The 14,746-nt window shown below is 47.3% G+C and overlaps 1 protein-coding gene across 5 annotated transcripts in view; it reads left to right on the forward strand.

The window, feature by feature from the left end:
• Window positions 1-14,746, forward strand: part of COL27A1 (collagen type XXVII alpha 1 chain) — a 214,281-nt gene that overhangs the window by 103,226 nt on the left and 96,309 nt on the right. For all 5 annotated transcript variants that reach the window (XM_075112252.1, XM_075112254.1, XM_075112253.1 and 2 more), the window contains 2 exons: window positions 761-814; window positions 2,046-2,090. In XM_075112252.1, the coding sequence (XP_074968353.1) occupies window positions 761-814; window positions 2,046-2,090 (99 nt within the window). The remainder of the gene's footprint in view (window positions 1-760; window positions 815-2,045; window positions 2,091-14,746) is intronic.

The following is a 14,746-nucleotide window of genomic DNA, read 5'->3' on the forward strand; positions in this document are numbered from 1 at the left end:
GTTGGTGCAAAAGAGGCTTATTTACGGTTGGGTGTCAGAGGATCTGTACCTTGTACAAATTGAGCCTTGTTATGCCAATCCAAAGAGCCTGAAATGGCACGCTCAGCCTCTCCCCGCCCAGGCAGGGCCCTTGGGGCTTGGGTTGACAAAGTGTTTGCAAAAGGTCTTGGTGGTGCAACAGAGTTTGCAGAGAAAGGCTTCAGGGAGAACCGCTACCAATTTGCTGCTCTCTCAGCAACAGGGTGGTTGGCAGCCTTGCGTGCCAGCAAAAGACGTTGTTTGCATGAGGAGGGGCTGCAGTGTGCAACCACCATGTGACATAGGACAAGCAGAAAGGGCTTGGTACAACAGCGCATTTTCACAGCACAGTTGGGAATGAGTGCCAAAGACAGGGAAAGAGCCCTTGGAGCGATGAAAGGAGGTGTAGGCATGTGGATTACTTTTGCTGTCACCCTTGCTAACCTTAAACCAAGCTCCATTTCCCTTAGGTACACTCAGAGCCAGTCCAGGTAAGGTTTCTTCTTGCTGGCCTCTTCCTGCCTGGAGTCCTCATGATCCCTGGTGTGAGGGTATGTGCCCTTGGACTACATCGTGGAAGCCAGCACCATGCAGTCCATGGGCATATACACTTGCCTCAAGGTTTATTTCATCACGGCTGCCATTGACCAACGCTGGAGGATGCTCTGCTATTCAGGAAAGACAGACTGACTGGTTGCTAATGGAGAAATGTATTTGACTACTTGTTTCCTCTTTTCTTTAGGGATATATTGGTCTCCCAGGATTATTTGGGCTACCAGGGGCTGATGGAGAACGAGTGAGTATTTTGTGAAGAAAACCTTGGTGTGTTGCTTGAATACAGTTCTTCAGAGCCTGTTGTAACCTTCTCTATCCCTTGTTCCTGAGGAAAGAAGCGAGCATGCCTAACGTTTAACTATGCCTTCTTTATCCTGTTTCTACCCTTGCATGAAGACTTATGTCCATGTATGAAGTTGACACTCAGCTCAGGAAAACCCAGGCTTCAGAGAGGGTCATCAGACCTCGCTGTTGAGTAGAGTGGAGTTGTTCTATATTTTCCTTCACTTGAAAAACCTGCCTTCCTTCTCCCCCTTAGTAGTTCAACTTAGTGGGATGGGGTGGGGGGGAGAATGTACGTGGAAATTCCCCGCTCCCACAGGAGCGACATCCCAGCCACAGTGTCCCGGTGTTTTGGGTGTCAAACTGGAGGTGTCTGGAAAGAGCCTGGCTTTTGGAAAGGACAGTGCCTGGGCTTTCTGACAACGGCTTTCCTTCCAGTTGCATCAAGTTGGGCAGTCAAGGCTGAGGCCTGCAGATGGGCAGCTGTGGCTGCTGTTCCCATGTGACCTCCCTTCCCCCCATCCTTTTCATCACGCCTTCTCCAAACCCATGTGTTCAGAGCTTTGCAGGACCTCCCTTGCTTTTTTCCTTTTCTCCCCCATGTGCCCCACCGGCCTGATCGCTGCCCATCCAAGGACCCCCTCTTCCCACTGCAAAAGCTTCCAAGGAAGGTCACTCTAAGACTGTTTTATTCCAGCTTTTTCTCCCTCAAATGCAAGCTCCAGAAACAAGAGTGGCCCCAGGAGCATGTGGGAGTGTGTGTGTGTGTGTTGCTGCCTGGGAGGGGAGTACCCTGCGCTCTAGAGTCACTGATTTAATGCTTGTATAACTAAATAAGAAACATAAACAGAAGTTCTCCAGCGAGTGCCTTGGCAGTGGCCTTCGTTGAGCTCCAGACCAGTAGCTTAATGACTGCCCCTGCTAAGCACAGCTTCAGCCTGTTGCCCTGGGTGTGGATGCTGCCTCTCTGGGTCCTCAGGGAGGGCCGTAGTTAGTGGGTGAAGGTTAATTGTCTTCTGCTCTCGCAGCTGACTACAAGTAGCTGACATTTTGATTCCTGAACAATGCTGCAGTCATTAGCCTGCTTTGCATTCCCCTTTCTCTTCTAGTTTTGTTTTGTATTGTTGGTTGGCTGTTTGCTTTCTCAACCAGACCTATTATTTTTTCTTCTCTGTGTGTTTTCCTTGCAGGGGATCCCTGGAGTTCCTGGGAAGAGGGGCAAGATGGGTAGGCCGGTAAAGTTTTTCCTCGTCTATTATGCAGACCTTGTTGAATGAAACTAGAAAAAAAAACATCTGGCTTTTGGCTGGGTCCCTTCATATCTTCTGATGGGAACTAAATGGGGAGATCAAACAAACCTTTCCATGTCTCCTTTCTCAAGTAGGAAGAAAACTGAAGATGCAAATATTGTTCTCTTCCTTTCTTCCGTGCTCTGCCCACTTCACAGGCATTTTTGTTCTTTTTCGCACTGTCTCCATGCTCCATTGGATCTTAAACTTCTCAGATTGTCTTCTGCAACATCTTCCCCTCTGGCCAGCCGCTTCCTTGAATGCACTTTTTAATTCCCCACCACGATTGCAGCACCCCAGGTGCCGTTGCTCACTCTGTTACATCTACCGCTCTGTGCTCCCACCAGCCCCATCACGTTTGCCTCTTTTTGCTGTGATTCTCTCCAACCCTTTTACCATCCTGATTTGTGTAATGCAAGCGCACTTTTGTATAGAAACCTTTTTGTCCTTGGTGGTGGTACAGTTTAAGGAGTAACAGATTAGATGAAGACACGTTTGAGGAGCAAGGAGACTGGCTAATTTTGAGAGCTTGGCCAGGAGGAAGAGTTGTTTGCAGGTAGGGCTGAATGCAAGGTGGAAGAAGGGGGTGTGTGCTTACTGCAGCAAAAAGCAAAATAAAAGCAGGTGGGAAAAGTACTGAAATAGGTAGAGGAAACAGGGGAAGGACGGAAAGGAAAGCCTTTCCCACATCAGCCTTCTTGTAAGCAATTCTGTGTGTTTTCTTTAGCAAAACTTATAGAAATTTTTGCTCCAGGAGTCAGTGGAGAGATCAGGCACATTCACGCTCTGCTGTGTCTCACTGCCTTTGCACCTTGTCCTTCATGTTAGCCTGAGTTTCTCTCGATCTCCTGATATCATTGCACTTGCAGGCTCCTTGTAAAATGTCCACTCACCCACACACGGAAAAATCCAGTGCTTTCCCCTTGTCACCCTTGCATGCGAATGCGTGCGTTCCAGGAGTCCCACGCCTACAGCTTGCTGGTGTTCTCACAGTAAAAGCCATGCAAACATCCCGACAGTGCCACATTCAGCCCGGCAGGCTGTTCTGCTCTTCCTAGGACGGGGGGGAGGTCGAGCAGATTTTTGGGGGGTGGGGGTAGTGGAAATCTGTACCAGATCTGATGGTTTTGTAAGCCGCTGGTTGCACCAGAAACCTCTGCAATGAATAATTGGAGAGAGCCTGCCGATGTAAGGATGACTCATTGACCAGAGTAAAACAAACAAAGCAACTGTCGTTAGGTACAGGGTTTCTGCTCTCTGCCTTGTTCCTGCACAGAGCATGCTGGAGGCTCAAAGCATTCCAGCTGTTGTTTGGCTAGCATTTGTAATCTTCCAGGCAAGAGTTTTTGTCTGGCAGTCACTGTTACAAACAAGGGGCTCCCCTGAGATCAGCGGGGAATCTCTCAGCGATGGAGGCATTTAGGCTGGGATCAAGAGAAAGGATTAAACGGCTGCGCGTGAGCACCTTTGTTCTACTCGGCTCTTTCAGGGAGTTTTGGATCCGTCCCCATTTCATGATATCAAGTTTAATAAGAAATCTTGAATGGACCGATGCTGATGATTTGTACTTCCGAGCATGAACAAAAAGACTTGGTGACATCCAGAGTTATTCAGGAAGTCACTGGGAGAAAGGAAAGAGGAACCAGCTGACCTGGTTCCCTTCCCAACACTTATCTCCTGGCCTGTGCTGTCTCCCAGCTGGTTTGCAGGGTTAGTGATCCTGCTGAGATTTTTCTGGTCTCTCACATCCCCACACCGCTAGGTTTGCTGGCACGGCCACTGCTCCTGTTCTATTTCAGTGTTGTCACTGCGACGGAGAGCTCTTGGAAGCCCTTATTAGCTACCATCCAAAGCTAGTAAATGCTCTGGGGAGCAGGGAAGGAGTTGGTATCAAATTATTTCTCTACCTGGTTTTGTTTGGGATGAGAGACAGCAACAGATTAAGTGCTCGGCAGCGGAACCGGGGGCTGGGGGAGTTTGCATGTGACACCGTGGGCCTCCGAGAATGATGTAAGAGGGAATGATTAAAATAGAAGAGCTGGACATGAGTCAGAACTTGAAACCCTTCCAGGGAAGTTAAGTTTTGCAAAGCTGTGAGGGACATGGTGAATCTGTCGTGGAAAGAGCTGACTCCACCTCCCGCTCTGCTCTCCCTGCAGTGCATCAGCGACGTAGGAGGCGAGTGCATTTCTAACGTATGGGCCCTGGCGAACTCTTGAGCAAGGAGAGGGTTGGGGGTGGGCTAGGGGGAGAGTTGTGATTAAAGTACCATGCACTGGGGAGACTGAAATAACATCAGTCTGTACGTCTCCAGATCTGCTGCCTGTTTTAGAAGTAGGCTGGAGCTGAAGCAACTGGTTCCTTAAACCTTCAGTCTTGCCAGTGCAGTGGCTGAAAATAATGGCTTTTTATGGTGGTTTTGTGGATTTTTATGGCGTTCAGTTGAGCAGCTGGCAAAAAAAAAAAAAAAAAGAGGAATAAGAAGGCCCCCTTGCTGTGAGGGCAGCAGGGCTGTGGTCCACACCATGCTGGGGGGAAGGAATGAGAGAAGCTGTTGTTACTTTCTATCTTGGTGTGCATAGGCAATATATCTGTCCTAATCCATCTTTAGAAAGGACTGAAGGAGGTAACCTGCAGGAAGAGGAGATACAGCTAGCCGTCAGCCAAGGAGTGCAAAGCTGAAAGTGATATGCGTTCTTATGCTGTGGGAGATGGGTAGCTGCGATCAGAAATGTCTGCACTGCAGCTTATATTAAACCTCAAATAGAGTGTAATATTTTCAGAAGTTCTCAAGCCCTGTTAGAGAAAGAGACTTAAAGGGGAACTTTCAGGAAATGTGTCCAAAGAGCTTTGAGCTTTTTTTTTGGTTTGTCTTCATTATTGATGGGTGCTTGTATCTCTTTTTTAACGCAGGGTATCAATACTGCACCAGCTGTGCTATCCTATGCCTGATTTTTCCTTACAATGTGTTTTATTAGTAATACTGTTTTAAAAGGGATGGAAAGGAAGGAGCAAAGTTTAGTTCCAAGATATACTTAGCAATTCTTGGGTTCGTCTGAGATCTATACACAATTTAGCCAAACACAGCTGAGATTTCCTTATATTTTTCTGAGAACCTGCTGGTGCTGCTGGTCCCACGCCTGGGGCTCAGCTGAACACTCGGAACCTCACCATGTCAGGTACCGTGTGAACCCTTCATGAAAGAAAAACCCCGGCCCAAAGGGTCCATCAGTTTGGCATACAAAACACCCCAGGATCAGTTGCATGAGCCAGCCATCAATACCTCAAGCAGGCATTTTGGCTTCCCTGCCTGTTTAGCTGTGCTCATTGTTACCCTTCTTTCTTTTGTCCTCTGGTAGCCCCTGTTTGTGAGTGATACGCAGCTGCGATCCGCCAGCTGTTGGGTGGCATGGTGGGGGCTCCTGCCGCCTGCTGGCCTCAGGCACCCCTGCCACCAGGCTCTGCGCAGCCTTTGGCAAGGGCCAACTCGTTGCCGAAGTGCTGCTCCGAAAAGACAGCCTGGCAGGTGGAGCAGGCACAGAGGGAGGGTTTGCGCTCAGCATGCGTGGCCAGATAGGCTGACACCTCTGCCTGTGAGCACGGCTGGAGTCTGCCAGGGCAAGGTGGGGAGGTGCTGCATTGCTTGGTGACTGCAAAGGAGGAGGAGGAGGAGAGGGGACCTGGTTTCTCCCTGTGGTATGCAACTTCAGACAAGCTGTTTGGCTGTTCTTGGCTGTGTGAAAAACAAGGATCTCCTCTGAGCACAGTCGTCCCTCCTTTGAGCTCTGTAGCTGAAACTTAACATGTAAATGCCAAGGATTACTGCTCAGGTGTCAAGGAAGAGTTGCTATAAAGTGGCATGTGGATTTTACGTATTAGGGATCAGTGCATAGGTGAGTCCAGACATCTCCCTTTCCTCTGCCTGTCACCCACAGTGTGGAGGTTGTGAGAGCCAGCAGTGATCTGGCAGCCTCTCTAACGTGGCCTCAGTATTTGTTGCGAGCATCAACGCAGTGGCAAGCTGCCGAATCTGGCATCCGTTCTCCATGAGCTGACCACAGCTGGGGTCCCCCTTGCCAGCTCTCAGCTTGTAATGCAGCACTGCCTTCTTGCCAGGCTATTTTTCATGTATACTGTCTTCTTCCGTGTTGACTTAAAAAGTTAATGTCTTAACTCCTGCCTCCAGTGAACACCAAGTATCAATATATTCTTTTTTTTTCATCCGGTAAGTTGTTAGAAGTGCATGCGATACCCCTGCACTCCCCACCACTATGGGTAGGCTGTTGCATCATATGAAAAGACATTGCCTTGTGGGAGACATTAGATAGCAAAAAGCAGGGCTGCCTTTGGGTTAGGAATGTTTCATTTTACAGCTTGCCCGAACCTTTAGACATACGGCTAAGATAACTTCGTGGTGAACATAAGTGCATGGGGCTTTGCCAAGCTACACAGTCTCAGCTGTTGTCCATGCAAACAATGTGGGGACATGTTTTGCCATGTGTCTGGAAAGGCTGGCATAACCATAAATTACTGAGAAAATAAATTTTGCTCCTCTCTGTAGGGACTAAGATGATAAACAACTTCTCTTGCTCCAACCTTTTCTCTGCTTTGGATGCAGCTGGGGTCCGTACTTGCATGTGGAGTGAACCAAGCCAGAGTCTTCTGCACCACACACGTTGAGATTTGGGAAACTGGTAACACCATTTTGAAGTACCTCTTCTTTAACGAATAATTGCCAAACTCCTGTTGACTTCAGTGGGCTCCCTTGGGGTGTGAAGAGGCAGCCCATATGACTTTTCTCATAAGAAACATGGCATAGGCACACACCAAGAGCTCTCACCTGCAGCACTGAGCATCGTGGCCCACATGGGCTGCTAAGGGTCCAGCCACGTCTTTTTTGCCACTGAGACATTGTTAGCTACCAAAAAAAGGAGGAAGAATGGAGCTGTACTCCTCTTTAAACACTGAGAAACATTTTAAAGGAATATTGTAATTAAAATTGAAAAATTTCTAGAGAAGTAAGGGTAAACTGTGGTTTCCCACTTAGCTAGGTGGTGGTTCAGTGTTGTGGTCCACAAGCCATTCCCTAAGATTTGAAAGAAATGGGAATGATTTCTTTAACTGATCCTAAATGATGCTGTCCATATATATCCTCAGAAAATAAATATTTAGTCTTCCACATAGCTTCATTGCTCAGGCCTGATTCACCTGAGCACTTGGCGAACTCACTCTCCAACCCATAAAGCGTTCCTTCCCAGCTGGGGTTGCAGTTCAGGTCCAGCTGTAGCCCCTGTGCATACAGAGGTGTACTTTCAGCTGTGGCCAGCTAAAGTTAGTGGAAAAACGTGCAGGCTGAGGACCTATTTGTACAGGTAAATCGACAAGATGAGCTGCAGGAAGGAGCACAAATGGGCTGTAGGAGTTGAAGGACAGGAGGTAGATAGCTCGCTCGGTCTTGTGCCAATACCCCAGCATAGCAACAAAAAGTTTGGTGCCTTCTTCAGGAACTGATTGATTTAAAAAAAATATAATATGCTTTTAATCATTCTGTTTGCACGGAAAGTCAAGTGGAGGTCCTGAAAATTAGTAATCAAAAAACCTCCTTTGTTGTTGAAAGAGTTTTAGCCCATGAATTGGATTTTTCCTGTTAGCCATCCAAGTAAATTCTTTGCTATAATTTTTCTTTATTAACCTAAATTTTTAAAATAGGTTTGGTTTGAGCAATAAGTGACTTTTTTAATGCTTAAGTTGGACACTGAAACTGGGCAGCTGGTCTCTCGTCCCCTCTCGGCCTGGTTCACCTCTCTGAAATGCGGGCATGAGCCCAGAGCAAATGTTACCACCTCTTTTTCGCCTGAGGTGTGTTCCACATGTCTAGAGTTTCCAAAATCTCTGTGGTGAGGTGCTTGCATGGTTACCTGTCACTCTGATATCAGCACATGTTCGTACGTTCATTATTACGTCATCCAAAAAGCCTGGCAAGCTGGACAGTATTAACATCTATTTAATTTTTAAAGAATGGGCAAAACAAAGTACTGAAAACACAGGGGAAAGGGTTTGAAAGGTGCCAAGGCCCATAACTTCTACTGAAAGAAAAGAAACAAACCTAAAGATGGTTTGTTTCTAAGAATGTCCCTAAGTGACTTGTCCATCATCATTCAAAAAGCTTGTCAAGAATTGAACCAAGGTCTCCTAAGCACAAGAGTGTCTTTCTTCCTTCGGGGAAATGTTCATTCATAAATCATATCAAAGCCCAAACCTTATTTTCATTAGAAATTATAAGGAAACAATAATGCAACTATTGCTTTTGAGTCTGAAAACATTGTGATCACCAAAGCTGCTTGACTTTCTTAAATAGGAGGTGCCTTGATTTGGAAATCTTGGCCACAAATAATTAGGAGCAGTGGTAGATTTCATGCTTTTTGGCATTAGGCAGTTGGGTCTGTGTAGTCTGCACTCTGCCAGAGCCCCACGGGCAGGGGAAGAGATCATATACCAATGTAAAAGGAACAAAGCAGATGGGCAAGAGGGTGGAGGGGCTGTTGGTTAACTTCAGTGATGTTTGGCTGAAGGGGCTTCAGGGGCCTTTTGCTTGTGTTCGGGTGGAACAGGCTGCCCTGGAGCGCTGTGCTCCCACAGCTGGAGGGATAGTTATATCTAAAAATGCCATCAAATCTTTATCCAAAGAGGATGTGACACAGAGCTGTGAAGTCTCCCAGGGAGAGAGAGCAAACCTCCCTTTTGGGTGACAAAGGAGCAGAACTACAGCAGGTCCGTCAGTCCCGTACCCAGCTGAGGATGGCATCACCCTTCTTTGCAGGGATGGAAGCTGTCACAGTCCCAGGCCTAGACTGAGCAGAAGGCAAGGGCTCCTCCATAGCTGAGTACATTAAAGCTAGTGAGCAGGCATGCCGGGAGCACAGGGTTTGCCAGGCTCCCTTTAGGGCGACTCCCGTCGCTCTAGGAACCAGCGCTGGGGCTGAGCCAGCCTGCTTGCCTTCGCGCCCACCTGTGGAGGGGCTCACGTCTGCTCTCTCCACCAAGAATGCTCTCAGAGGCAGAAGCTGCCAACATAAGCTACACTTGTTTATTTTATTCTCCTTCTTTTTTTCCAGCGAATGCCTTCTCTCACCCTCAGCCCTACTTCACCACCACCTTTTTTTGTTGTTGTTTAAATTGTTTGACTTGCAAGCTCCATCCCTGGGGAGACTCCTGGGCAGAGATTCACCTGGCCGGAGCCAACTGGCAAATAGAGTCTTTTGCAGACAAGACAGGAGGGCTGGTTGGTTTGAGCAGCTTCACCTTCAGCCAACAGGAAAATAAAATCCTATTTTTGGAGAAGGATTCTGTTGGCGTGACGACCTGCCAGGATTCCTCAGAGCAGCAGCTGCCAGACTGCCTCCCTTACTCCATCAGGGAAAGTGTTTTAAACTGAATCAGATGTTGTATACATACAACACACCCACCCACATGTGCACACCTGAAAAGGCCTTGGGGAAGCAAAGGACACGGTGCGTCTCACCGGTCTCTGCTTCCCTGAGGACAGCTGCTTCCAGGGACAAGAGACAAGAATAGGTGGCGTCTGTGCAGACCAGCAGCAGCCCTTTGGCTGGCAACAGCAAGAAAGGGCAGGCAGCTCTGTTTGTTTTAAGCAGAGGAAGAAAGGAAGGGGAGGTGGAGGGGGACGTAATCTCCTGATGCAGGAGGAGTTGGTTCCAGCGTCCTGTCTAGGTCTGGTTGTTCTCAGCAGGAGTCTCCTGGCGTATGAAAGGATGCCCTTTGCAGGGAGCGTGGATGAAAAGGAATTAAGGCACCATTGTATGATATCAAAGATAGAGATTTAGTTACGGGTTCAGCTTTGGACTTCTCAGTGTTACCGGGGAGAACTTAGTTTGCATCTCTCTGTCTCAGTTCCCTCTTTAATAGCAGTTCGTCACCTTCACCAAGTGCAGTGAGGACAAACTGTGCAACCACTGTAAAGCTCTGCTTGGGGTGGGGACAGGAGAGCACAGAAGCACCTGGATCTTGCTTAGTGCAAAGCATCTGCTTGTATGCTTTTTCTCTAACTCCTCTTCAAGCTTCATCTTGCTTCTTTCATTGAACAACTTCTTCGGACAATGTGAAATCCATTCAGCTGGACTTTTTTTCCCCCACGTCCTTTCTGTATTTCCCAGCTAAGACATAGAGCCAAAAGTTTTGTCATACCTGACTTCAGCCACTGTGGAGGAGCACCCCGCTGGCTCTTGGCCAACGGAAGTTGTTAGCTGAGCATTTTCCTCCTAACTCTGCTGTTGTTTGCCATACCTTCCTGGTCCTGGTCCTTCTCTGCATGTCCATTCCCTCCCACAGAGCGGGCAGGATGCATGGCTTGATATTTTTCACTAGGGTGTTTTGCTTTGTGATCCCAATTCTTGAACATAATTTTCAGGGACCAGTCTTCCTGGAAAAACAGCTGTACCCTGAAAAACAGTGGGGTTTCTGTACCAAAAAACCTCTGCGCTCCCTTTGGGAAGGTCAGGGGACTCTGAATGTGCTGGTCTTTTTAATCTCTTTCACAAGTCTTCTGTAATGGGCTGCCAGTTGCGACCTGCCTGTCTGCCAGCACCATAAAATGAGCTTCCTGCCCCATGTGTTCTCCCTCGGTTTGGGCTCCTCAGGCTGCTGAAGCTGCGCACGGGAGAGGAGAGGTAGTGCTGCTTACAGCAATGAAACAAATGGGATAACAAAGCCTGCTTGTAATTCCTAGGCTGCTTGTTTCAGTTGAATGGTGCTAGGTTTTTTCCTGGGGAACATCTCTCTCCTTTAAGCTCAGGCAGGAGGGGAGAGGCACTGAAAAAATAGCTTTTACAGACATGTGAGCTCTAGTAAATTAGGACGCTGTGGTCACTGGAACTGTTATTGTGGTCTAAACTGCTACTGCGTACCCCATGGAAAGAAAGTGCTTTCTTTTTCATTAGGGGCTTAGAAGATTGGTTGTTTCCTGCTGTGCACAGGACTGTGTTGGGACAGCTCTCACAACCTGGTCTGGGTCTTTGGAGACCGTATGGGTGCTGAAATACCCTCCTCCATGCCACAGCCACCAGCCTTTGTTTCATTTAACGTGCAAAAGACTACTAATACTTGTGTTGCTAAGCTCAAATATTGGGCTAGGATGCCTGGGGTTAGTTGAATTGAAGCTGTTCTTTCCATTTGTCTTCTCCTCTGGGTTTGTTTTACAGCTCGTGCCAAAAAGTACCAGAGGATCACCCGTCACCCCAGAGATCTGTGAGCCTAGGCTGGGAGGGGTGCTCATGCCAGCAGAGCAGATGGCGTGTTAAGGACGATCAGGTGTTGGCAAGGACGGGGCTTCTCTGCTGAGTGTGTCTTGGGCCTGGCTGTTGTAGCAGTGATGCCAGTCCACACTGTTCTGGGCTTTCTTTGTTTCCTGCCACTTTGACTTTTTTCCATCCCCTCTCGAGGATGGGCAGGAACCCTAGCTCTGTGGGGTTGAGACACACTGTGCTGTGAAGAGTTTTTATTGTCAAATCTCTTACCAGATAGCTTGGGCAAGTGACCTCAGGTACTCAGCTCTCTGCCTTCAAAACAGGAATACTCTGCTTTTTTAAATACTTGGAGATCTACTGTTGGAAAGCCTGTGTAAAAGTTAGATCATTATTAACTCTATTACCAAATGCCTCAGATCTCCTATGTCTTTATGATTAAGCAGCGAGGTTAGTATGAGAAACTGAGGCATAAAAAGAGATTAGTGGGAAACACATGAATTTAAATAGTTCCTTATCTGGGCACTTCTATTCTGGCAGAGGAGTGCATTGTTTATATCACATCGAAAGAGATTTAAACCGAATTTAGGAAGTGCTCTCAGTCTGGAGCAATCATTCTTCTAGACGATACTGTGCTGATGTAGTTATATTGATCTAATTGTACTATTCAAAGTAGTAAAACCTTCCCACACTGGCAAGGCCTTAGCAGCCCCAGGGCCAGGCTGCTCAGTGGCATCCACGGGTCACCCTGTGCCCAGCTCTGCCCTCTGAGAAAGGAAGGATCCATCTGGGGGACTGCTGAAGGTTGTGACTGAAGTCTGCAGCAGTGTAAGTACAGCGTCAGCCTATGCACACTCACATTTCCCTTGGCAAGTTGTACGACTGTAAACAGCAAAATATTCCAAGGCAGTTTTTTGTTTTTTTTTTTTTTTGCCTGAGCAATGAGTTTTCCCTACACATCTCTGTTGTGATCTTATTGATTCAGCATGTAGCAGAGTTATTTTTCCCCTTTTTTTCATTAAAGAAAATTGTAGCCTCCCCGCCTTCTTGTTATATTTGACGTCTTTGTCTCTAGATGGCAGAAGGCTGTTTCCAGCAGTGGCTTACCACAGCTTCTTGGCATGTGCACAGGATTGAGGGATGTAGTGCCCAGCTGGAAAAAGTCAGACAACTTTCCCATTCACAGTGATGCCCATAAAACAGAAGTATTGAATCCACGCAAGCAAGTGATAGCTTGTGTCCGGTCAGGAGTGCATACTAAATACTGTAGGGAATTGGTACAGAAGAGCTGAAATGCTGGCTCTGAAGCGAGGGGCAAAATTTTGGTTGTCTTGAACAGGTCTCCCATCTCTCACCTTAGGTTTGACCAAATATCTTTCTACCTGGTTGTGTTGACCAGGAGTTGTAAACCCTCAAAGGTGAAGGGCGGACTTGGATCCCATCTTTGACTGCAGACCTTCCCAGTATATTTTTCCTGTTCTGTCTGCTGTGATCATTTCAATTTTCAGTGTTGCTGATGGGTTTCCAGATAGCATGTTGCTGTTGGCTGTCACATTTCGCTTCCCTCAGGTTAGCTTTTCCAAGGTAACCAGTGTTTGTAGTATACAGAGGAGCAGGCAGGAAGAGGGAGCATCCTTCTGGCTCACCAAAGACCATCCCCTCCCTGTCTGCTCCATCTGTGTCATTTAAGGTCTTAGCTAGCCCAGAACATGGTTAGGTTGTCCTTTGTATCTCACAGTCTGGTAGAGCCAGAGAAGGGTGTAAGGCAGTTTTACTGTGACTTCTAGTCTGAGTCAAAAGTAACGCACCCACTAGCAGTCGCAGCTTGTTGATGTGTCTCTGGAGCACATCTGGTGTAGCATCATCTCAGCAATACTGCTTAGTCTCCAAGATTGCTCCATCATAAACAGAAGAGGGAGCAGGGGTGATTGGAGCTTTGCTTTGCAAGTTCCCACTCTGAACTGAAGCACAAAGGTAGATATCTGCTCTGTCTAGGAAGCCTTTTATATGCAAATATATTCCTTAGTTTTCCATCCTGATGCCCGCAGTCAGAATGGTGTGGAGAATAAAGCAGAGTTTTAGCCCTGTCTGAACTAACCAAGTCTAGGAGTCAGAGCCTAGGTTTAGGCTCTGCATATGTTCTGTGTGTGGGGAGCCCTTCTAGCAGATGACTATTGCCCTTTCAGCTCGGAGTCAAAGGAGGTGGATGCTGTGTCATATTCTATCTCACTCCATCTTAAGGGGCATGCAAGAAAAAGAAGTGGAGAGTCGCAGCGCTCTTACCTCAGTGTCACAGTCTCCCAAAGCTCCTTCCACTGCAGCTGAAGTTTGGAGTAGCCCTGAAGCTGCCGCTGTTTGAGCTGGTCCCTGATAACTCTTGGCAGCCTGCTCCCTGCCAGTCCTTTGCTGAATGAAGCTCAAGCTCAGGTGAAAATTGAGTCCAATCCATCTTAAACTCAACTGCTTCCTCCTTGAAAATGTCAGTGTAGTAATTGAGAGGGTTTATGAACCACAGAGGTTGTGGCACCCCTCTGCTGAGCTCTTTCTGAGGGAGACAGAGCACGCCAGGACAGGGAAGAGCAAGCTGCTGTATGATTTGTTTGTTATAGGGAACTGGGGGGGCTTAGGGGAGCACAGAGTCTGCCTAAGAGTGCGAGAGAGAACGTGTCACGCCACCATGTCCTGGCTATGGCTCAGTACCTCCACTCCCTTTTCTATAATTGTTTGAAGTCTTCCAAATTTGTATCAGATATAATGAGATGATGAAGTCGTCTTTTGTGGTGACTTTTTCATGTAGTAAACATGGTCTTTCACAGCTCTGGGGTGTGGACCGTAATGAGCTTGGAACCATTTGTTCCTCTGGCAAGCTGAAAGGTCGTGAATGCATTGGAGTGAATTCACTAGGCATCTTTTGATCAGCTCCATTAAGCATCTGCATGGGTTCCAACAGGCATTACGCTATTCAGCTGTCCTGTGAGAAGGGGGTACTGTCAAAATGACTGTGGTAGTAGGCAGGATGAAATAATTCAGATTGACATTCCATTTTTGAGGATAGTCGTTGCAGTGAAGTTTATGAATTCTTCTAGAACGTAAGGAATTTGGGATTGACTTTTAAGGAGGTATTGGCTTTTAAGGAAGTATCCTATCAGTAGGAGATTTATTCCTGAAAGAGGATGGAAAGCACTGTATCTTTAAATACAGAGTGTGATCTTCCAAATGTGGGATTATCATTTCACGTGTAAACTACACGACATAATCTTCAGGACTGCATATTCCTTGTCAGACATCCTGGAGTACTTGGGTAAACCAAAAGGAGGACAGGAGCACTGATTTCTGCCCCTT

This window comes from Phalacrocorax aristotelis, chromosome 17, assembly GCF_949628215.1.
Source record: "Phalacrocorax aristotelis chromosome 17, bGulAri2.1, whole genome shotgun sequence".
NCBI lineage: Eukaryota > Metazoa > Chordata > Aves > Suliformes > Phalacrocoracidae > Phalacrocorax > Phalacrocorax aristotelis.